The sequence below is a fragment of the Oncorhynchus mykiss genome, chromosome 26 (genome assembly GCF_057628025.1).
Source record: "Oncorhynchus mykiss isolate SJ-2025 chromosome 26, ASM5762802v1, whole genome shotgun sequence".
Classification (NCBI taxonomy): domain Eukaryota; kingdom Metazoa; phylum Chordata; class Actinopteri; order Salmoniformes; family Salmonidae; genus Oncorhynchus; species Oncorhynchus mykiss.
The window spans coordinates 31,715,440-31,739,128 of NC_143047.1; the positions used below are offsets into that span (position 1 = coordinate 31,715,440).

Below are 23,689 nucleotides of genomic sequence, written 5' to 3' on the forward strand. Positions count from 1 at the left end.
CACTCAGAGATTTGAACCATTGATTAACCTTTCGTTTACTGGCCCAATGCTCTTAACCGCTAGGCTACTTGCTGCCCTAAGAGTCTACCTTTCCTTGGTTCCTTTCATTACTGACAGCTGAAAGGACTGGTGAAATCTCCTCTCCACAATGCTTCCTGCTTCTACCTAGCATCATCTCGGCCTAATGAAAGGATGAGGGAAGGAAGCTATTGTAATTCCAGAGACGATATAAAATGAAGACTACTGAACCACAGCCACCATATCCAGTTCCAACACAACCCAATGACTGCATCTAGAAGGCAAGGGTCCCGTTCCCCTTCTCAGACATTGCATGCATCAACCAATGGTTGCGTACCACGTCACCGACAGTGCTATCGACAGATTGCTATAACGTGGTTAGCTGAGACATAAAATACCTATCCAGGCATTGTAAGATCTGGCATGCATCTGCAAGTTAGTCAGCCTGGAACTCTACCCATTTCTCAGTGAAACTCCTCCCTGGTGTGGTTCACATTAGCCTTCTGATTCTACAGTTAACAGATCTAACATGTAACAGTACAGTGGAATGTTTTGGTTGCTGACATGCTGCCCGAATATGAGCCTATGTGAAGGGTTTGGTCCCTAAGACAGGGAAACTCCCTCGAACTATGAAAATAAATGGTTTAACAGCATCACTTAGTGGTCATTCAGGGTACAGACTTACATAGAATTCTATCCAGACGCCGATATACATAATTGGGCATAGCCGACATTTTCATATAGGGTTCCCCAATTGGAATTGAACCTGCAACACTGGCATCTCTAGAACCATGCTCTTGCAAACCGAGCCACACAGACAAGAAAATCAGTGATGTTTCATTGCCATAAATGGCCAAATCAGCAGGCATAGACAGTGAAGCAAAGGGATAATAACAATCTTTAATGTAATGATTGTACAACCTCATAACATGTAACAGAACTAAACTAATAAGCTGGTTTATTTACAACGTTGATGTATCAGTTGCTGCCTGTGGAGCCAAATCCTCCAGCCCCACGCTCGGTCTCATCCAGAGTCTGAAACACAGAGGGAAGACACGGTTAATACTACAACACTGGAGCGAAGGCTATTTTAGTGACCTTCTATGCGAACGAGCCCAGTTTTCCCAAACACAGATTTAGCCTAGTCCAGGACAAAAAGTATGTTCAATGGAAATTGTTAAAGTGAAGAGGAAGTCCAGGACGATCAGAGTCGAGAAAAACAGCCCTAAGGGCTGAAGGCTCATTCTCACAGAAATAAGATGCACTTAAAATCGACATTTCAGTCTCAAGTTTAAATGAAATGAGACTGCTTGACAAGGTGTGTCCATTTAAGGTTTGTGTGAAATGGATCGTAAAGCTGTGATCAGCAATTCACTACTAGGTCTGCGCTTGTATGGTAATACTATAAATGGTCATATTCAGTCTATAGAGAAGCGTGAAGTACCTTTAGCTCCTGTAGGTCTGGGTAGCAGATCCTCTCGCACACCAGCTGAGCCACACGGTCCCCTTTTTTCACTGGGACACAGAAAGAAACACCATCACTCCACAGGTCACCCAGTTTCCCAACACTACAATGTTTCACTGGAAAACAGATCTCAATGTGAAATGCATTTGGATTGAGCAATCAGTAAAACAAGTTATTTCAGTTTCTGATGAGGCATTTTAAGTTATTTTTTTCAAAGAGCAAAGGGTATATAATTAACGTAAAAGTAAAAAAAAAAATAATGGATGTACCAATTGCAGATGGTCCCTTTAAACATGGATACAAAGTGCTTTCAATGCTTTGAATTTGGAAAGGTGGTATGTGAATGATTATTTTTAAAGCTCACCGTCAAAGGTTTCCTTGCTGAAGTTGAACAGCACCACCCCCACATTACCTCTATAGTCCTCATCCACTACTCCAGCTGGGGGGAGACAGGCACTCCAGTTAGCCTAGCTGTCATGAATGTACCCTGTCAGTTCTATGTTCTAGACTCTGGTTAGAACAGCCAAAGAGTGACTTGGGTTCATGAAATCTCCATCAGAATTATGGTTACCACTTTCCTGCCATTTTTATAACCCTATAACCCATCTCTTAGGAAAAATGTTACATTCATATCTGAAGGTCAAAAAGTAAACTCACCCCCAACATCGATGAAGTGTTTTGCAGCCAGGCCAGACCGTGGTGCTGTGAAAAAAGAGAAATACATCAAATATGACTAAACTCCTTAACTTTTTATGCTGGAGAAAAGTGAAGGGGAGATGAGAAAGAGGGGTTGAACGAGATGAGTCTGAAAGCAGTCTCCATTGACCGTGTTGGAGAATCACATATGTGATGCATTGTGGGTAAATTGTGACTGACTGATCTACCAATAACAATGAGAAGTTATTTATGTTGCAAGGTGATTTGTCAGTAGGCAGTCAGTCGCCTGCACTTTCAGTTGCAATGAGGGGGTTTGATTAATCTTGGCCGGATGCCTGTGTAGGCATGTATTGCACCAGCTGAAAGTTGATTGCATTAGATTTGGAACTGGGCTGCCTCCCAGGCGTCCCGCTCTGGCTGACTGCAATGTTTGCTCAAAACAAAAGTGACATAATTAAGCATGTAGTAATTAGTAGGATTCTGTGTTGCCATGCAAAAGTGATCACTTTCTGGTTCAACCCAGGTCAAAGTAAAATAACTCCCTCACTGTCAAATCAAACAATACCCAGAGAGACCTACCCCCACATACCCGTAGGCCAGGGTGCAATTACATTTTTTATTTAAAAACATTTAAGTTTGTGTCCTGGTACCCTACTCACCCACTCTGCCATAGCAGCCTGAAGGAACTGCTATCTGGATGTCAGTCTTCACGATAGCCTTGTCCATAGGACCAATACTGTAGTCATAGGCACTGTTAGAAAAAACATCAACAGGTGGCTTACAGTCACTAACTTACAAAGGCAGTGACCTACATCTAACTCCCCTCCCATCCAATCGTTAGTAGGAGGAGCAGGCTAGCACTACCGTTAGCCAACTTTTCTCCTGTTAAAGTTGGTCGTATAAACATGAAGCAAGACTAGGCTACCTAGTTAGGTAGCTTGATATGAAGACAACATTATGCATGGTCGTTTGCTAACTACAGTTTTACTTTTGATTGATAGCAGAAAAATAAGCCACATGCAGGATACACTCACTGCAACGTTTTGAATTCAAGTAACGTTATCTTGCTTATGTGAATAGCAAGCTAGCTAAGTAAATACAAGCCAGTAAAATGTACAGCGTTCTAATCACTTCCAGTGACCATGTCCCGGACTCTGACCCACCTGAACAGGTCGTAGCCTGCAGCTTTAGCAGAGCCCCGGGTAGGAGCAGTGGCATGTTCAGACAACTTGGAGAACTTCAGCACCGATATCACATTCTCTGCCACTGCATGTGGCTTTGTCCTCTTCAGTGGAGAAACTTCTGCGGCGTCTATCACTTCTGAGCAAGGCATGTTTACAAAGTTTGTGGTAAGAAAGTTGAGTTAATTCCAAAATAATAAGATGGCTATGGTTAGTTTAACGTTAGCTAACTAGTTGAAATATGGCTTGAGTTGTTGCTACTTCTCTGAATCGTCTTAGGAAGGACACATTCCCGCCAATTTCAATTGAATCTGCCTCGCCGTCGTTGAAAAAAATTAGAAAATCTCGCGAGAGTTCTGACAATTTGACGAGCTGTGAGCTGAATGACAGGAAAGCTTTAGTTTACTAATCCTTGAATGATGCATCTTGATTTCGGTACAATACTCGACTACAAATCTGACAACAGTACAATTACCGGTACCTACAAATGTATTGACTACACATCATGTTAATACTAAAGTTGATAATACAACAACCAGTTAGCATAGCAAAGTAGCTAGCTGCTAGTGCTAGCAAACATGAGCTATTACTGAAAAGCAATGTAGCTAGCCAACGTGCTACCTGCATTCTCGCATCCTTTTCTCCTGGCCAGAGTGGGAGAATACAGATAAAATGTTCTGTGTGAGAGTACTGAAGACCGGGCAGCGATAATCGAAGAACAACACCGCCAGTAGAGCCTCTGCTTTGCAACGAAGTGCTCCATCTTGTTAAAGATACAGTCCTCCCCGGCTGCGGCATCAGCTACAGCGCCTTCAGAAAGTATTCATACCCCTTGACTTATTCCACATGTTGTGTTACAGACCGAATTAGAAATTGTTTTTTTTTTAAAAATCTCACCCATCTATACACAATATCCCATAACTACAAAGTGAAAATGTTTTTATACATGTTTGCTAATGTATTGACAATTAAATACAGGCAGAGTGAGTATTGGTTGCTGTTAACATACAATACATATATTTGATTATAAACTGGATTAAACACACAGTCCTAATGAGAGGTGTATGGGTGTTTGAAGTTTTCAACAAGCATGTCTATTCTGGGTTACATTTTTGACAGTGCAACCCTGAGGTCATGCTCAGCATTGAGTCTGTTTCTGTACTTGTTTTTTAAGTATGCCAGGGTTGAGAACCCTGACTCGCATAGGTATGTGGTGCCAAACTAGCTTAGAACATCTACTGCTTTCAGTCTAGACAGGAGTCTGCTTCCTGCTGTAGATGAGCAACCCAGAACTGAATGTTTGCCTCAAAAAGCATCTTGCTTCAATTAGTTTATTCCAGAATAAAATGTTAGTATTTTACTAGCAACAGTTCCAACCTAAACTCAATTAACAATATTTCTAGAGTAATATGTACAGTATAGTAGGCCTGATAATGTTTAATCTTCACCTGTACTGTTTCTTAGGGTTGCACTATCAGTAGCTAGCTAGCTTGCTTTGGCTAATATCAGCTAGCTATTAGCTGAAAACAAGGGTGTTGTTTAAAAGAGAAACTCACATCTACTACTATGAGAGATAGCACTCCCTTATTTCTGCTTATCATCATCACCTGTTATAAAATGACAACAATGCCGTGCTAATTGACTTACTTTCCCACTGTCGAAGCACTGTTTCCTGACGCATTCTGCCCTGTTCTGGGTTTACCGTCGTGCTGTGGGTGTTTGGTCAAGACCTGTCGTTTTAATTTGTTCGTTTTGAACATTACTAAGCACTTCCCTGCACAAAACACATTTTGGGCGCTCCTCGTTATTTATCAAAGTTTGTGTTAAACCAAGCTAGAGAAACGCATCGCTGTATTTTCGTTTCATGACGATTGAGTTCGTCAGAATTTGTGGCTAGTTTGAGTCCATTTGATGATGGCGAGTGGGAATGACATGTTGACAGGCTGTCAGGTTAGGAAGGCTACGAGTTTCAAAACACTTGCAAGTGAAAATTTGTAATTACTTTTTTCAAGTGTCAAATGTCATTTTTTGTACACATGATTTTTTCACATGTCCAGTGTGTGGTTTGATTTGATCGCCTGTTATGGGCATTTTTACATGCGTTCTTCACCTCTGTCCAGAGGGCATTTACAGGTGATTAGAACGTTTGAATATTGTAATTTCAGACGCGTGAAATTGTGCCACGAACGAAGCCAGGCCAAGAGAATGCTCGGCGGAAATGGAGTCCCTAGAGAAAGAACGAGATGGGTGTCAGAAGTGGGGCAGCAGTATTATCATAAGGAGACGTATACTTGGAAACGGGAGGAGGAATGGAGGGAAGAAGGGTGTAAGCTTGAGTCGGATAAAAATGGTGGAAAAAAGGGAGATGGTTTGTTAAAGTAGAATGGTAGAAAGTGTAAGCAGATGGAGCTGGAGAAATTGAAGTGAATGAGGGTGAAGTTATCCAGAGACCGAGGTATGCTCCCAGAATCAGGAAAAACACATGTCTGTGAGACAGTGTTGCCAACTCCTCAGTAAGGAAAGTAGCTATTGGCTGTCCTAAAGTAGCTAGAAGTCGCTAAATGACGTCATCACCAAATGTGCATAATTGGTCATGTAATTGTGATGGATGCTGTAGGAGAGACAAAAAGTGAGTAAAAAAACTAAATATGTTTAGAACTACAAATTAACTTTCTTCTGTCGATTCTTGTTTTTTGTAATGTCCCAATTCCAACCCTCCTCCTTTATCTGGGCTTGGGACCGGCAAAAGCGACCTAAAATATACACTCTGGCAGAGTTACTTAGTTTTTTATTTTTCTTAATTTGTTTGGTTTTTAACCTTATGGTCCACTTAGGAGCCTACAACAAGTCACAGTAAAACATGAACATCTTTAACCATTCCATAAAAATAAAAAAAAGTTTTGTATACAATCAACATTAACAATCTAAATGGACCAAAAAGAGACAATAGAAAAAAATGTTAATGGCAATGTGAGAAAATGATGGTAACTAGTCTGGCCCTAATTCAGGTTTTTTATTTTTTTAATGTAACCCAGTGCGGGATCAGTCAGCGGCAGCTTCCAGCATGCGCGATTCATTTGCAGTCTGGATGCAGAGGGGTGAACATCTCCTGCTCTGACTGCATCTGGGAGGAACCGCTGCGCGAGGACTGTGGGTGCTTCGGGACGGGGGTGGGGCCCACGGCAGCACCCGCTCCTCGTTGAGAAGAGTAAGAACGATATGTGGCTTTCACGTCAGAGTCTCCAAAAGTCTCAAATAACACCAGAAAAAGTCGCTAGATTTGTTGCTAGTCGCTTTTTTGAAAAATGTGACGCTAGAGGGGTCTGAATACTCGCTAAATATAGCTACAAAGTCGCTAAGTTGGCAACACTGCTGTGACAGTAGGAGTGAAGTTTATTGAAAAAGTGGACTCTTGCCCTTTGGCTGATCCATTTGTGGTTGCGCGGTGTGTGAAAAAAAGAGTTGGGTCATGTGGAATCGGTGAGGGTAACCAGAAGTGGTCTAGTGATAAGTGTGTTTCTGTTGGGTAGAGGGAGAATGCGCTCGGAGTAAAACGAATGGTGGCAAGAAAAGTTCATTGTTTTGTTCTCAAGAAAAGGGCACCAATGAAAGGAGTGATAAACTGGGGTAGCATTAAATATAACAGTTGACCAGCTGAGGGATAAGATTTGCAGTGTATCTGATGTTAGTCGTTTGATGCGGAAAGAGTGGGGAAACAGAAGATACATTGTGTCTGTTCTTTTGAGTTTTGATGTTGAGTCTTTGCCCGACAAAGTGAAGTTAGGATATGTTATCCTGTATGTGCAGAAAACATTACGATGTTACGGGTGTCAAGCTTATGGGCATGTGGCAGCAGTGTGTAGGAGTTCAAGGTGTGAGAAATGTTCAGAAGGGCATGAGACAAAGGAATGTGTACTATTGGGGAACGTGTTAATTGTAGGGGTACCCATGGAGCTGGGGATCAGAAATGTCCCGAGCGAGAGAGGCAGGTTGAGGTTTCCAGGTTAGAGTAGAGCCATACCAGTCCAGAGTAAGATTGGATTTTTAACATTTATAAAAATGGTTACCAATTGTACTGCAGGGATGGATCGGAAGTCACATAAAATTGAGTTTGTGGTGGCAGCTGCAGAGAGGCATTTGGGTGTGCGACACTTGACATCAGAAGAGTTACAAGATGTGTTAGGTGGCGATGTCCCATTATTTCAGGATAATGGCATGAGGTATAAAGAAATGCATTTAATTAGTGGAGTAGGGTAGTGTTCATTTTTATTTTATATAATTTTGAATTAGTGAGTAGTGTTAGATGGTAGGGTATTTATTTAGAACCTTTTTATTTTTCAAGCAAAGAATAAAGGGTGTTGTACTACAGTCTAGTAGGTGGCGGTAATGCAACAAATTGGATGCAAACCGATGTTAAACCCCAGAAGAAGAAGAAATTGTGCCTTTGCACACGTTCTGAACGTCTGTGTAGTAACAGGTACATTTCATGTGTCTGAAAGTAGCACATTGAGTTTGACTTCCGGCATGTTGCGATGAATCGCTTTCCCAGGTAGGGAGGAGATGTTTCTAAATATGGATCAAATTGTTACAATTAGTAATTTACAGAATGCAAGGCGTTGGTGAGAAAAATTTTTAAGAAATTAAAACTACTTTTTCCACATAGCATTACAACTACAAAGCTGACGCTGGCTAGCTAGCTTATTTTCATTGAAATAGCATGGCTAGTTGGCTAGCTAGCAATAGTATTTTGTCTAGCCTGGTATATGGACAATATACCACGGATAAGGGCTGTTATGCTCAATGCGGAGTGCCTGGATACAGCCCTTAGCCGTGGTATATTGGCCATATACCACAAACCCCCAAGGTGCCTTATTGCTATATAACTGGTTACCAACGTAATTACAACAGTAAACAAGTAATATTGACTCACCCGTAGTATACGGTCTGATATACCATGGCTTGCTATCTGTCTCATGTTGTACCGGTCATCAACATGAACAAGATTGAATTCTGTTGAATTGGCAACTGACTAAATTCTTGTTAAGAAGATGTTGCTGTTCAGAATGACATGTGTATGACTGTTGATGTTCACAGGAATCTCCAAATACTATGTTGAATGAGCACCGGCGGATGAAAGAGGGGGAGGAAAATAGACAACTTCCTTCTACCACACCTTCACCAAGTCATACAATGTTTGCTTCATAAACAATTGTTACATCAGAAATAAATACAAAATTATTTTAGTTTATTCTGTTTCAGTTTTTTTTAAATGCTGGATGTGAGTAATTTAGCAGGTCCATAGTATAATGTATTGTTTTGAAACTTTTATTTAAATATATATTCAGTCAAAACTCACTTTTTGCTAAAGTAATGTGTTTTCTACTGTTACTTTTTACATACTGATACAGTCTCATTAGTTTTGAGCTAGACTATGATTGGGTAATGTCTACTGTAAATGTCTACTACCCTTTTTTAAATGTTTATGATTGAAATTAGCACAGTTTTTTAATAGTTTGTTTCTACTGTCTGGTGAGGAAGTGGGCAATATGGATACATTGGAGGAGGAAGGGAGAGTTAATGACAAATCAGAACTTGGACAATGTCAGGGAATAAATAGGTAAATGTCCAGCCTATCAATGACAAAATAAACAGCTTCAGAGGTAGCTGTCATGTCTTTGGCATCATTAAAGTTAACTGTTATTTTATCAAATCAATTCTCTATAATTATTATTACGTGATTAAACTAATCATGTAAATGTAATTAACTAGGAAGTCGGGGCACCAAGGAAAATCTTCAGATTACAAAGTTATCATTTTCCTAATTTAACTCTTCAGATATTATTATATCTGATCAATTAGTCTTCTAATGAATTATTCTTTGCCTCACATTAGTCTCATTCCAAACGTCGTAAATTGTTGGTTATCTGCACGAACCCAGATTTTACTATGAATCATCCATACACCAATTGTCTTAATAATTTATTTACTAACTAACTAAATAATCACAGAAATACATAAACAAACAAGGTGATATGGTTACAAGGAAATGATAGGGGAGGTTCCCTTGTGGGCTAAGCCGATATGATGGCTTGGTGGACAAAGGGAAGTGGGTGTGGACTGAGAAGGGGGCGAAAGACAAAAGAGACACTACGCAGTTGATAATTGAAATGCTAATCCTTTGCACATGAACGCTCACTCATTCGGGAATAATTGGGATCAATTATATATTTACGCCTAGTGTGTTGTCGTGATCTCTGTTGGAATCGTCAGTCCTTCTGTTGGAATGTTCATCAGAGCATCTCCGCTTCCCTGAAGTATTTTGCGGTTAGAATGGATACTTCAGAGTACCATTCAGAAATGTTCTTATAGTATAGATGTTTCGGCGGTTGTCGGTCTCCGCATCTCAGGTTGACATAATTTCTAGCTGCAGACTAATAATTTGTATCTAAGACTTGCTCTTATTCTGTCGTGATCGATAGACTCAGAGTTGAACCATTTCCTGACGTGTAGCCAATGCTCTACGTGGTATGGTTAGGAATTCAACAACCATTACAACCTTAGCTTAGACTGAGGTTTCTGTGGTCTCTACTCAAACCTTTGCCCCCTCGGTGACCGAGGTATGCATGGTCTAAAGAGGATTTCTTCAGGTGTTTTTTTTTATTCATAACAGTAGAAAAGGGCTGTTCCATGACGCCAGATCATGTCTGTGCTCATGGGGGCGGGCCAATGACTTAGTTAAACTTTAAAGGGAATACAATTATCTTTCATTTAAAATTTTTAAAATTACATAATTTCACAAATAGTTTAATCTTTACTCATTCATTTTATACAATAATTAGATGCAAACCTCATAACGGAGGCACCTGTATAAAGAGAGTAATGGTAATGTGGCTGTATTGTCTTTCATGAGGTCACAAACATGAAACAAAACGGACCGGGTCGTAGCTGGCTTCTCCACCGACCGTTTACACATTCTCCAAAACATGGATATTGTTCAGTTCTCAAGTTCTGTGATGTAGAAGAAGTTCCTTTGTTCTACTGTGAAACTCTCTCTCTATCTCTATACTGCATGGCCAGGAGGAGAGAGTCTCCTCCAGGAAATTACGACCTGAGATAACAGAACCTGGGTGTAGGAGAGTGGGATGCCACGATCTATACCCAGAAAGGGCCATGCCATGACATAGCCTTAACATGCAAAAATCTAATGTTATCTTATGTACTGGACAGAGGCTAGCCAGCTATTCTCAAAACATTGGATTACCAACTTGAGCAGTGACATATCAGTTTGCAGCACATTTTCACATGGACATATATACACGGAATAAAAATATAAATGCATCATGTAAAGTGATTGGTTTCATGAGCTGAAATAAACGATGCCAGACAGTTTCCATATGCACAAAAAGCTTATTTCTCTCAAATGTTGCACCCTGGTCCTTCCTCCACTGCCTCCATAACAGTTCATCAATTCTTTTTTAGAAAACATTTTAATTCGGTCTTTGTGGTTTGGAAAGCATAGTGACTATTATTATTATTATTTATCAAACAAATGGAGTTTTGGAAAAGTAGGTACTTTTCACCAGACAATCCCATCTGGTGGATGGAAAGTGTTGTATATAGTGTTGTATATAGTGTTGTATAAAGTGTTGTATATAGTGTTGTATATAGTGTTGTATATAGTGTTGTATATAGTGTTGTATAAAGTGTTGTATATAGTGTTGTATATAGTGTTGTATATAGTGTTGTATAAAGTGTTGTATATAGTGTTGTATATAGTGTTGTATATAGTGTTGTATATAGTGTTGTATATAGTGTTGTATATAGTGTTGTATATAGTGTTGTATAAAGTGTTGTATATAGTGTTGTATATAGTGTTGTATATAGTGTTGTATATAGTGTTGTATATAGTGTTGTATAAAGTGTTGTATATAGTGTTGTATATAGTGTTGTATAAAGTGTTGTATATAGTGTTGTATATAGTGTTGTATATAGTGTTGTATAAAGTGTTGTATATAGTGTTGTATATAGTGTTGTATATAGTGTTGTATATAGTGTTGTATATAGTGTTGTATAAAGTGTTGTATATAGTGTTGTATATAGTGTTGTATATAGTGTTGTATATAGTGTTGTATATAGTGTTGTATATAGTGTTGTATATAGTGTTGTATAAAGTGTTGTATATAGTGTTGTATATAGTGTTGTATAAAGTGTTGTATATAGTGTTGTATATAGTGTTGTAAATAGTGTTGTATATAGTGTTGTATATAGTGTTGTATATAGTGTTGTATATAGTGTTGTATAAAGTGTTGTATATAGTGTTGTATATAGTGTTGTATATAGTGTTGTATAAAGTGTTGTATATAGTGTTGTATATAGTGTTGTATATAGTGTTGTATATAGTGTTGTATATAGTGTTGTATATAGTGTTGTATATAGTGTTGTATATAGTGTTGTATAAAGTGTTGTATATAGTGTTGTATATAGTGTTGTATATAGTGTTGTATAAAGTGTTGTATATAGTGTTGTATATAGTGTTGTATATAGTGTTGTATAAAGTGTTGTATATAGTGTTGTATATAGTGTTGTATATAGTGTTGTATATAGTGTTGTATAAAGTGTTGTATATAGTGTTGTATATAGTGTTGTATATAGTGTTGTATAAAGTGTTGTATAAAGTGTTGTATATAGTGTTGTATATAGTGTTGTATATAGTGTTGTATAAAGTGTTGTATATAGTGTTGTATATAGTGTTGTATATAGTGTTGTATATAGTGTTGTATAAAGTGTTGTATATAGTGTTGTATATAGTGTTGTATATAGTGTTGTATATAGTGTTGTATATAGTGTTGTATATAGTGTTGTATATAGTGTTGTATATAGTGTTGTATAAAGTGTTGTATATAGTGTTGTATATAGTGTTGTATAAAGTGTTGTATAAAGTGTTGTATATAGTGTTGTATATAGTGTTGTATATAGTGTTGTATAAAGTGTTGTATATAGTGTTGTATATAGTGTTGTATATAGTGTTGTATATAGTGTTGTATAAAGTGTTGTATATAGTGTTGTATATAGTGTTGTATATAGTGTTGTATATAGTGTTGTATATAGTGTTGTATATAGTGTTGTATATAGTGTTGTATATAGTGTTGTATAAAGTGTTGTATATAGTGTTGTATATAGTGTTGTATAAAGTGTTGTATATAGTGTTGTATATAGTGTTGTATATAGTGTTGTATAAAGTGTTGTATATAGTGTTGTATAAAGTGTTGTATATAGTGTTGTATATAGTGTTGTATATAGTGTTGTATATAGTGTTGTATATAGTGTTGTATATAGTGTTGTATATAGTGTTGTATATAGTGTTGTATATAGTGTTGTATATAGTGTTGTATATAGTGTTGTATAAAGTGTTGTATATAGTGTTGTATATAGTGTTGTATATAGTGTTGTATATAGTGTTGTATATAGTGTTGTATATAGTGTTGTATATAGTGTTGTATATAGTGTTGTATATAGTGTTGTATATAGTGTTGTATAAAGTGTTGTATATAGTGTTGTATATAGTGTTGTATAAAGTGTTGTATATAGTGTTGTATATAGTGTTGTATATAGTGTTGTATAAAGTGTTGTAAATAGTGTTGTATATAGTGTTGTATATAGTGTTGTATATAGTGTTGTATAAAGTGTTGTATATAGTGTTGTATATAGTGTTGTATATAGTGTTGTATAAAGTGTTGTATAAAGTGTTGTATATAGTGTTGTATAAAGTGTTGTATAAAGTGTTGTATAAAGTGTTGTATATAGTGTTGTATATAGTGTTGTATATAGTGTTGTATATAGTGTTGTATAAAGTGTTGTATATAGTGTTGTATATAGTGTTGTATAAAGTGCTGTACAAACCCAAAAAGTAGAAGATGCAAAAACAAAACTTAAGAACGGGAAGCATAGAAATAGCATACATAGAATGGATCTACCACTTCTTAGACTTGCTTTCAAGTCGAAGGATAGAAAAGTGAGTTAAAGATCTATGTTAATTTGGTCAGGTTGCCCAAAATGTTACATAATGCCACTTTAATGTTCCACAAAAGTATCATAAAAATATTGAAATTATGCATATACTCTCTAATTTATCCTTCTTTACAATAAAGTAGTAAGTGTTCCACTTTGCCAATCAAGGTGTCCCAATTTGTCAGTATCGACTGAAAAAATGTGGTCTCAGGACAATGTGTTTGAAAAAGTCATCCATCCTGTATTTAATATTGATTTATTTTGTATAAGTTAATAATGGAGTTCTTAAGCTATTTAGAATGGTATCATGTTGAGGGTTAAGACATTGGGATGATTCTGTAAAGTGTTCGGAAAAGCAAATTACAGAAAGTGTCCCACTTTACCAATACTCACCCTATATCATTTACAGTTGAAGTCGGAAGTTTACATACACTTAGGTTGGAGTCATTAAAACTCGTTTTTCAACTACTCCACAAATTTCTTGTTAACAAACTATAGTTTTGGCAAGTCGGTTAGAACATCTAATTTGTGGTTGACACAAGTCATTTTTCCAACAAATGTTTACAGACAGATTATTTCACTTATAATTCACTGTATCACAATTCCAGTGGGTCAGAAATGTACATACACTATGTTGACTGTGCCTTTAAACAGCTTGGAAAATTCCAGAAAATTATGTCATGGTTTTAGAAGCTTCTGATAGGCCAATTCACATTATTTGAGTGTGACCTGTGGATATATTTCAAGGCCTACCTTCAAACTCAGTGCCACTTTGCTTGACATCATGGGAAAATCAAAAGAAATCAGCCAAGACCTCAGAAAAAAAATTGGTTGGTTCAAAATTGGTTGGTCTGGATCATCCTTGGGAGCAATTTCCAAACGCCTGAAGGTACCACGTTCATCTGTACAAACAATAGTACGCAAGTATAAATACCATGGGACCACGCAGCCGTCATACCACTCAGGAAGGAGACACATTCTATCTTCTAGAGATGAACGTACTTTAGTGCGAAAAGTGCAAATCAATCCCAGAACAACAGCAAAGGACCTTGTGAAGATGCTGGAGGAAATGGGTACAAAGAATATCTCTATCCACAGTAAATAGATGATACTTCTGATGAAACAAAAGTAGAACTGTTTGGCCATAATGACCATCGTTTTGTTTGGAGGAAAAAGGGGGAGGCTTGCAAGCATAATAACACCATCCCAACTGTGAAGCATGGGAGTGGCAGCATCATGTTGTGGGGGTACTTTGCTGCAGGAGGGACTGGTGCACTTCACAAAATAGATGGCATCATGAGGGTGGAAAATTATGTGGATACATTGAAGCAACATCTCAAGACATCACTCAGGATGTTAAAGCTTGGTCACAAATGGGTCTTCCAAATGGACAATGACCCCAAGCTTACTTCCAAAGTTGTGGCAAAATGGCTTAAGGACAACAAAGTCAAGGTATTGGAGTGGCCATCACAAAGCACTGACCTCAATCTTATAGAAAATTTGTGGGCAAAACTGAAAAAGCGTGTGCGAGCAGGAAGGCCTACAAACCTGACTCAGTTACACCAGTTCTGTCAGGAGGAATGGGCCAAAATTCACCCAACTTATTGTGGGAAACTTGTGGAAGGCTACCCAAAACATTTGACCCAAGTTAAGCAATTTAAAGGCAATGCTACCAAATACTAATTGAGTGCACGTATGTAAACTTCTGATCCACTGGGAATGTGATGAAAGAAATAAAAGCTGAAATAAATCATTCTCTCTACCATTAATTTGACATTTCACATTCTTTAAATAAAGTGTTGATTCTAACTGACCTAAGACAGGGAATTTTTACTAGGATTAAATGTCAGGAATTGTGAAAAACTGAGTTTAAATGTATTTGGCTAAGGTGTAAACGTGTAAACTTCAGACTTCAACTGCACAATTAAATGTGGAGAGTGGAGGCTGTTATAGCAGCAAAGGGGGGACCAACTCCATATTCATTCCCATGATTTTGGTAGTGTATTTCATTTAAGACATTTTCAAAAAATTCTAAAAACATGTTTTCACTTTGTAATTATGGGGTATTGTGTGTAGATGGGTGAGAATTAGTTTTATTTAATCTATTTTGAATTCAGGCTGTAACACAACAAAATGGAATAAGTCACGGGTATGATTACTTTCTGAAGGCACAGGATAACCCACTAACAGACCTTATAACCAGAGAGGAAGAGGCGATAGATCATCTTTTTTGCCAAATAGCTAGATGCTACTTTATCACGTCATGCATGGTTTGTTTGTGGCCCTGGTAACAATAACTAATGGTAGCTAGCTGGAGTGATGTGTGCATCATTCTCCTCCTAAAATGCATTGCATGGTCAATCTGATGTCTGCATTGGCCTGCAGCATTTACGGTGATATGGTCTCTGCCATATGCGCTTCATGGAGCAGCGCAGAGCTGTTGTGAAGGAAGTTGTCAAGGAAGTGAGTGTGTATTTATACAGGACCTCCCGCCCTCACCTACCATCAACCAATCATGTCAATGCAGAGCTATACAGAGCCCTGCATTGTTACATCATTTGGGAGGCACAATGCAGTGCAGAGCTCAATTTGGCCTCTGCATGCCTCTGGAGGCTCCGCAATTGCATCACACATCAAGCATAAATTGTCTTTTACCCCCCATGTGTGTCTGTCCCAGGCCAGGCCAGGTAGCTCCCTCTGTTGTGTAATGGAAGACTTGTAGCTTGGGGCTAATAACCAATGATATATATAAACTCTGGATTGCTGATGCTATGAATTGGCCATTAAGAGGCTTTGAAGCCACTGGTCGGCCATATTGTCATTACCCAGTAGGCGCAGTCCTCCCTCCACAGCAGTGTTTCTCAACTCTGGTCCTCGTACACCGCCAACAGCACACATTTCTGTTGTAGCCCTGGACAAAAGCATCTGATTCAATGTGTCAAGGTCTTGATGATTAGTTGAGTGGTAGAATCAGGTGTACTTGTCCAGGGGGCCATAACAAAAATATGTACTGTTGGGGGGTACTGGAGGACTGAAACACTGCTCCATAGGAATTCATGGATTTCTACAGTATTTCAATTGAATGTTTCAAGGACAAAATGACATGTATTTAAGTATGATTTCTTTGTAATGGGGACACTATCGTTAGTAATCTCAAACATATACTATAAGGAAAATATTTGTATATATTTTTTTATGTTTGGCTCACATAATATAATTTAAAAGTATGCATTAAGGTGTCTATAATATTCTAAATGTGGCAAAAATAAATGTAGACATGAATAAATCCCAAATATTTTTTACTACCGTGTTGGCGTGCCAAGATGGAGGTTCAGTGGCTTCAACACAGCGCCCCCTATCTGTCATCAAGTGTATATATAAATCATTGCCAATAACCAAGGACTGAACACAAGAAAGGTTGGCGTACCCAACTATTGTATTATTCTGCATTATGTTCTACATTTCTACATTTGAGAATAATGTAACCAACCTATTGACTTCTAATGTAATGTGTCTGACCGTCTTGATGGACACAAATTATGAGGAAAAATAAGAGTAACTCAACATTTTATTCCTTCTTCATAATACATTAATTAAAATATGACAGTTAAATATGATAAGGACTGAGTCTTATAAAAGACAATGGTTAAAACACAGAAATAAATCAAGCATTTCTATATTGAAAATATACAGCACATAAGTTGATTTACATTTTCCTGTTCTGTTTGATAGATTTTCATCACAGTGTGTGTGTGTGTGTGTGTGTGTGTGTGTGTGTGTGTGTGTGCGTGCGTGTGCATTAAGGTAGTAAGTGATCCCTTCATTATTTCCCGAGACACTCAACTAGTAGCTACTTGTGTGGAATATACACATCTATACAAAGTAGTATACAGTATTTTTCAATGGATATCAAACTAATCTTATTTTTTTTAAATCAAGTTATCAACGCCACTAGTAGCATTTGAATATATATATATATCTTTTTTAATTTATTTATTGATCACTTTTTGCATAGGTCATTTGTTTGCTATAATGTTCATTTCCTAGAACACCATCATATTTGTGTATACTAGCCTACATACACAGTGTACAAAACATTAAGGACACCTTGAGTTGCTCGCAGAACAGCCTCAATTAGCGTTCCACAGGAATGCTGGCCCATGTTGACTCCAATGTTTTCCACAGTTGTGTCAAGTTGGCTGGATGTCCTTTGGGTGGTGGACCTTTCTTGATACACACGGGAAACTGTTGAGTGTGAAAAACCCAACAGCATTACAGTTCTTGACACAAACTGGTGCACCTGACACCTACTACCATACCATGTTCAAAGGCACCTACTACCATACCATGTTCAAAGACACTTAAATCTTTTGTCTTGTCCAATCACCCTCTGAATGGCACACATGCACAATACATGTCTCAATTGTCACAAGGCTTAAAAATCCTTCTTTAACCTGTCTCCTCCCATTCATCTATACTGATCGAAGTGGATTTAACAAGTGACATCAATAAGGGATCATAGCTTTCACCTGGTCAGTCTATGTCATGGAAAGAGCAGGTGTTCTTAATGTTTTGTGTACAGTGTGTATCATCTGTTGTTCCCCCAAAAGAAGAATTATACATATAGGCTAGCTGCAAGCAGCAATGACCTGGGCCCAAGCCTTTTGACTCTTCCTCAAATATTTTGCCCTTATTTAAGTCATCAAATTTAGCCACAACACCAACTCAGTGTCTAGGGATGTCTATCTGAAAGCAGCAGTGGTGGGATTTGAACCTGGGCCGCCATGGGTTGGCATGTACAAGACGAAGGGACTAGCCCATGCCGGCCTCAGGGTTGAGAACTATGGAGGAGTCTGTATGTATGAACTACAGGTTCTGGTCTTGACTCAATCTTTTGCTCTTAGACTAATCTCATAATATAGAATAATATCATTTATGCCATTTATCAGACACTTATATCTAAAGAAACTTACTGTCATGCTTGCCAAAAATGTTTTACATATGAATGGTCCCAGATATCAAACCCACTATCCTGGCATTGCAAGCACCATGCTCTACCAACTGTGCTACAGAGGACCACTATCTGGGTAGTGGACAAGTGCACATTTAAGGAAAAAGTATACCGTGTTGAGATGCATAGCCAGCAGGGGGCTCCAACTAGCCTGGGACCAGTCTGTTATCTAACATCCCAGTCCCACTCTGTGTCAAATACCAAAGATTTACCAGATGTATTGGGTCACCAATTTACACCATCCCTCCAAGTTTGGTCTCTATAGGTCGAACTATTTAAGCACTATAGCTCTCTTAAAATTGGAATAATAATAATAATATGTCAGAATAATAATATCCTTAACAAGAACACTAACTGTAAGTTGCTCTGGATAAGAGCATCTGTTACATGACTAATATATATAATAATACGAGTTTTCTGGCCCGATTCAGGGTTTGGACCCCTAATTATGCACCACATGTACAATTCCAACGGGGGGCAGCATAGGCATTGGCAGTGTAATTGACCCATCCCAGGCAGTGTAATTGACCCATCCCAGGCAGTGTCCGGTCCTTGTGCCCATATATCCCTGAGTCCATATGTCTGTGTTGTGTCATCACTATTTGGTCATGCTAGACAAGACGGAAGAGCCTCACTTTCTAACCTTTAACCTTTCCCATAACCTTATCTCTAACCATCACCTTTTCATTTAAACTGATAGCAACTAACTCCTGGATATTGATGAAAGTGCCTTGGTTGTCCCTTGTGGCCATCTAGTGACTGCTGAGAGGGTCGGTCTATGAGTAGAAGGTGAGGACGCTCTTGTGGTTGCCTCTGATCAACATGGTGGGAGGGAGGTTCTTGGTGAGGATGTCCAACCAGGCCATGTAGAGGTGGTCAGAGACTGAGCCTAGACGGGCGATGGGCATACTCCTGCAAAGAGGGAAGTACAGCATTAAACCTAAGTTATCTAAACAGTTGGCTATTAGCAGCAGGGTCACCACTATATGGCCGTGGGTGTCTCAGGGGGATTTCACACATGCGTCTAATACATAGTTGAAACAGGACAGATATAAGCACCAACCAAATGATTATTATTGTTGTTATTATTGTTATATACCTCAGGTAGCTTCATAGTTTTGTGACGCATTGGACTATCATATTTATGTATTTTTTACAGAGAGATTGATAGATGATGAAATGGCTCTTGTTGGTGTCTCTTATAATTAGGGCCTAGAGTTTTTCCTGAACACATGGTGACCTGACCAGGAAAAACTCTACAGTATATTGTACTTACACTATGATGAGGTTGGCAGCTCGGGAGTTCTCCTGCAGTAGTTCATTCAGCCTGACCTGGAGGTTGGTCTGGAGGAGAGAGGACACAAAGTGGTGGTGGGCCACATGGTTGGTATGACAACCATGTAAGGCTTCAGTGAAAACACAGCTGTCTACTTCTGTTGCTACTGCATCATGGGACTGTTGGATTCTATTGTCCAGATGAATACATTACATTCTACTACAAGAAGATAGAGTTGAGCACAGTGCTTGACTTGGACTGAAAAAGGTTCCGGTACTCATTTTGGGTGCAGGGACTGTTTATATTTAGGTGCAGGAGTTCCACAATACTTTGGAGCTAATATTCTATAAGGGGAAAAGGAGCTCAAGCAATGGAACATTTGAGGTGCTGGTACTCAGCCCCGGTGAGCTGCCCAACTCAAGCACTGGTTGAGCATGTTCATTCATGTTGTACTGCAATGAGCACAGTATGTGGTTGTTAATCAGTAGAAGTTATTGGTCTCTGTGGTGAGCACTGTGCAGTGTTCTGGCTCTACAAGTCTCTATGGTGAGCAGTCACTGGTCTGTCTCTAGACTCCACCTTTTCCTCGAAGGTGTCCAGCTCGGCGTCAGAGATCTTCCAGGGGTTGTCTTTCCTCAGAGCCTCGGCCAGAGTGGTGCTCTTTGACCCCTCGTGAAGACGGAACGGCTCAATCATGTCCTCAAACATCTTCCAGCTGGGGGACGAACACAGACAGCAGTTAGCTGGGTTAATCAGGTATTATTCATTGATCCTATGACTTTATATTTTACCTGTGCATGTTATCATTCATCTTGGCACAGAATGAAATCGACTACTCTGACACCAGAGATGGAGCAGTTTGAAGCTGAGTTGTCTTTTCTTGTGTAAATACTGAATGAGACAAAGTTCTGCGTCTGTTTTATATGGTCATTAACTATCTCACTATAATAGAGCCTTTATCCATTTCCTGACTGGTGTTGCTTTCGGCTGACTGCTGATCACATCCCTGACGTGTGGTTGGTCAGCTGAGAGTGACCTCATGGCTACAGTACAGAATGTCTGGAATCTCTCCCACCACAGCATTTGAGCGACAGTGTGTGTGTGTGAGCAGTCACATCTCCCCAAGGTTGTGTGTGTGTGTGTGTGTGTGTGTGTGTGTGTGTGTGTGTGTGTGTGTGTGTGTGTGTGTGTGTGTGTGTTTATATTACCTGTTAGAGTTGGGGTTTTGGGTGATGTCGTCGATGACGTGGATGTCTGCATATTTGATCCTGAACTTCTCCAGCAGAGACTTCATCCTATAAACACAGACACACACAGAGGCACACACTGATCACCACTGCTATGAGCTGCGATATAACAGGTCTTATTTCCAAAGATGTGCTTGTTTAGCCAGTCTGTTTCTACTCTCTTGCCAACTCCTTATGGAATTGTAATGTGTGGCATGACCATGGCAGAAAAGGATTAGTGACAAGTACAAACAGATCTGGGACCAGGCTAGTGGTTGTTGATGATTAGACTGTATTATCTTCCTCTATTCATAAATTATTGAAATTGATTATACGTACTCATGCCTGTCCTGCTCGACACGTCCCGGCTGGCCAGCGATGAAGATCCTCATCTTGCAGTCTTTGAACTTCTTACGGGTTGTCAGGATGTAGGGCAGCAGTAGGGTTAGACCTGACACACAGACACACAGACAGAGATACAGGCAGAGAAAGAGAGAGCGTGAGGGAGGAAGGTAGGTAGCTATTTCAATCTATAAGCCTATTATGTGAAGATGTTGTGGTCTATAGTGAAGAGAGTGATATAGACATGCTGTGGTCTATAATGAAGAGAGTGATATAGACATTCTGTGGTCTATAATGAAGAGAGACTTAGACATGCTGTGGTCTATAATGAAGAGAGGGATATAGCCATGCTGTGGTCTATAGTGAAGAGTATGATATAGACATGCTGTGGTCTATAATGAAGAGAGTGATATAGCCATGCTGTGGTCTATAATGAAGAGAGTGATATAGACATGCTGTGGTCTATAATGAAGAGAGACTTAAAGACATGATGGGGTCTATAATGAAGAGAGTGATATAGACATGCTGTGGTCTATAATGAAGAGAGTGATATAGACATGCTGTGGTCTATAATGTTGGAGAGTGATATCGACATGCTGTGGTCTATAATGAAGAGAGTGATATACACATTCTGTGGTCTATAATGAAGAGAGTGATATAGACATGCTGTGGTCTATAATGAAGAGAGACTTATAGACATGCTGTGGTCTATAATGAAGAGAGGGATATAGCCATGCTGTGGTCTATAGTGAAGAGTATGATATAGACATGCTGTGGTCTATAATGAAGAGAGACTTATAGACATGCTGTGGTCTATAATGAAGAGTGATATAGACCTGCTGGGGTCTATAATGAAGAGTGATATAGACCTGCTGGGGTCTATAATGAAGAGTGATATAGACATGCTGGGGTCTATAATGAAGAGAGTGATATAGACATGATGTGGTCTATAGTGAAGAGAGTGATATAGACATGCTTTGGTCTATAATGAAGAGTGATATAGCCATGTTGTGGTCTATAATGAAGAGAGTGACATAGACATGCTGTGGTCTATAATGAAGAGAGTGATATAGACATGCTGTGGTCTATAGTGAAGAGAGTGATATAGACATGCTGTGGTCTATAATGAAGAGTGATATAGACATGCTGTGGTCTATAATGAAGAGAGTGATATAGACATGCTGTGGTCTATAATGAAGAGAGTGACATAGACATGCTGTGGTCTATAATGAAGAGAGTGATATAGACATGCTGTGGTCTATAATGAAGAGTGATATAGACATGCTGTGGTCTATAAGGAAGAGAGTGATATAGACATGCTGTGGTCTATAGTGAAGAGAGTGATATAGACATGCTGTGGTCTATAGTGAAGAGAGTGATATAGACATGCTGGGGTCTATAATGAAGAGAGTGATATAGACATGTTGTGGTCTATAATGAAGAGAGTGATATAGACATGCTGTGGTCTATAGTGAAGAGAGTGATATAGACATGCTGTGGTCTATAATGTTGGAGAGTGATATAGACATGCTGGGGTCTATAATGAAGAGAGTGATATAGACATGCTGTGGTCTATAATGAAGAGAGTGATATAGACATGCTGTGGTCTATAATGTGTCACCGTTGTGTGATGTGTAAAGAGAGGTCGCCTACCTCCGTCATCAAACATCCACCAGACATCGATGGTTCCTTTGCCCTGTTTCCTCTGGAACTGAGTGCTGTTGGACACCAGCCTTTCATTCACTACCACTACCTGGGGAGACTGGGGGGTCGTCACTGATGCTGGGGGAGAGAAAAGAAAAGAGAACACATTAGTAATGTGTTTAATAATACAGTAATAGGCATTTACGACCAAGTATGCTCAGTTCCTATGATCATTCATCTCTCTCTGTGCCTCTCTCTCTGTATGTCTCTTATCTCTTCCCCTCTCTTTTTCCCCAAGGTTGGTGTGTGTGTGTGTGTGTGTGTGTGTGTGTGTGTGTGTGTGTGTGTGTGTGTGTGTGTGTGTGTGTGTGAGTGTGTGAGTGAGTGAGTGAGTGAGTGAGTGAGTGAGTGAGTGAGTGAGTGAGTGAGTGAGTGAGTGAGTGATCTGGTACCTCTGGAAGTGAGGCCTTGTGTAGATAAGTTCCGTGACTTCCTGAAGATGGATTTCCCCTTATTCTCCTCAGCCAGCTCTTCTTTCTCCAGATCCTTCTGCTCCTGGGCTTCTCTCTCCATCTCCTCTGGGGGGCGGTAGAGAGACACGTTACAACAGGGTTCTACTCATCATTACATCATTAGTGTACATCGTAGCCATAGCAAAACGTTTTGCGATGGAAAACCAAAATGAAGTTTAGCTCGTCCCTCCCTGTTTCAGTCCATTTCCCCCTGGGTTGTCCCTAGTGAATACAACCCATCACATTAGACCACTGTGTCTCAAACCTCTCCTGGGTTGTCCCTAGTGAATACAACCCATCACATTAGACCACTGTGTCTCAAACCTCTCCTGGGTTGTCCCTAGTGAAT

General features: G+C 39.2%; 2 protein-coding genes and 1 long non-coding RNA gene across 6 annotated transcripts in view; 1 reads left to right on the plus strand and 2 right to left on the minus strand.

The window, feature by feature from the left end:
• Nucleotides 1-898: 898 nt before the first annotated feature.
• LOC110506796 (deoxyuridine 5'-triphosphate nucleotidohydrolase) lies at nt 899-8,487 on the minus strand. Of its 3 annotated transcripts, none has more exons than XM_090222709.1 (7): nt 8,252-8,487; nt 3,304-3,460; nt 2,800-2,891; nt 2,141-2,185; nt 1,848-1,922; nt 1,463-1,533; nt 899-1,053 (listed from the first exon to the last, which is right to left on the minus strand). In XM_090222709.1, the coding sequence occupies exons 3-7, from the start codon at nt 2,864-2,866 to the stop codon at nt 997-999; spliced, it is 315 nt and encodes a 104-aa protein (XP_090078835.1). In that variant the 5' UTR covers nt 2,867-2,891; nt 3,304-3,460; nt 8,252-8,487; the 3' UTR covers nt 899-996. The 3 variants fall into 3 exon arrangements, with proteins under 3 accessions (XP_090078835.1, XP_036836966.1, XP_036836965.2); XM_036981071.2 differs by lacking the exon at nt 8,252-8,487 and adding an exon at nt 4,969-5,285; XM_036981070.2 differs by lacking the exon at nt 8,252-8,487 and adding an exon at nt 3,943-4,385.
• On the plus strand, nt 6,357-8,564 carry LOC110506800 (uncharacterized). Of its 2 annotated transcripts, none has more exons than XR_016492322.1 (2): nt 6,357-6,529; nt 8,416-8,564. It is a non-coding gene; the product is annotated as an uncharacterized LOC110506800 (long non-coding RNA). The 2 variants fall into 2 exon arrangements; XR_016492321.1 differs by lacking the exon at nt 6,357-6,529 and adding an exon at nt 7,747-7,870.
• An 8,315-nt stretch (nt 8,565-16,879) lies between these two features.
• Nucleotides 16,880-23,689, minus strand: part of LOC110506139 (solute carrier family 12 member 1) — a 58,988-nt gene continuing 52,178 nt past the window's right edge. The window contains exons 20-26 of the mRNA XM_090222710.1: nt 23,281-23,406; nt 22,838-22,966; nt 21,182-21,293; nt 20,825-20,911; nt 20,196-20,331; nt 19,617-19,684; nt 16,880-19,252 (exon numbers count right to left, since the gene is read on the minus strand). Of these exons, the coding sequence (XP_090078836.1) occupies nt 19,117-19,252; nt 19,617-19,684; nt 20,196-20,331; nt 20,825-20,911; nt 21,182-21,293; nt 22,838-22,966; nt 23,281-23,406 (794 nt within the window). The 3' untranslated portion in view covers nt 16,880-19,116. The remainder of the gene's footprint in view (nt 19,253-19,616; nt 19,685-20,195; nt 20,332-20,824; nt 20,912-21,181; nt 21,294-22,837; nt 22,967-23,280; nt 23,407-23,689) is intronic.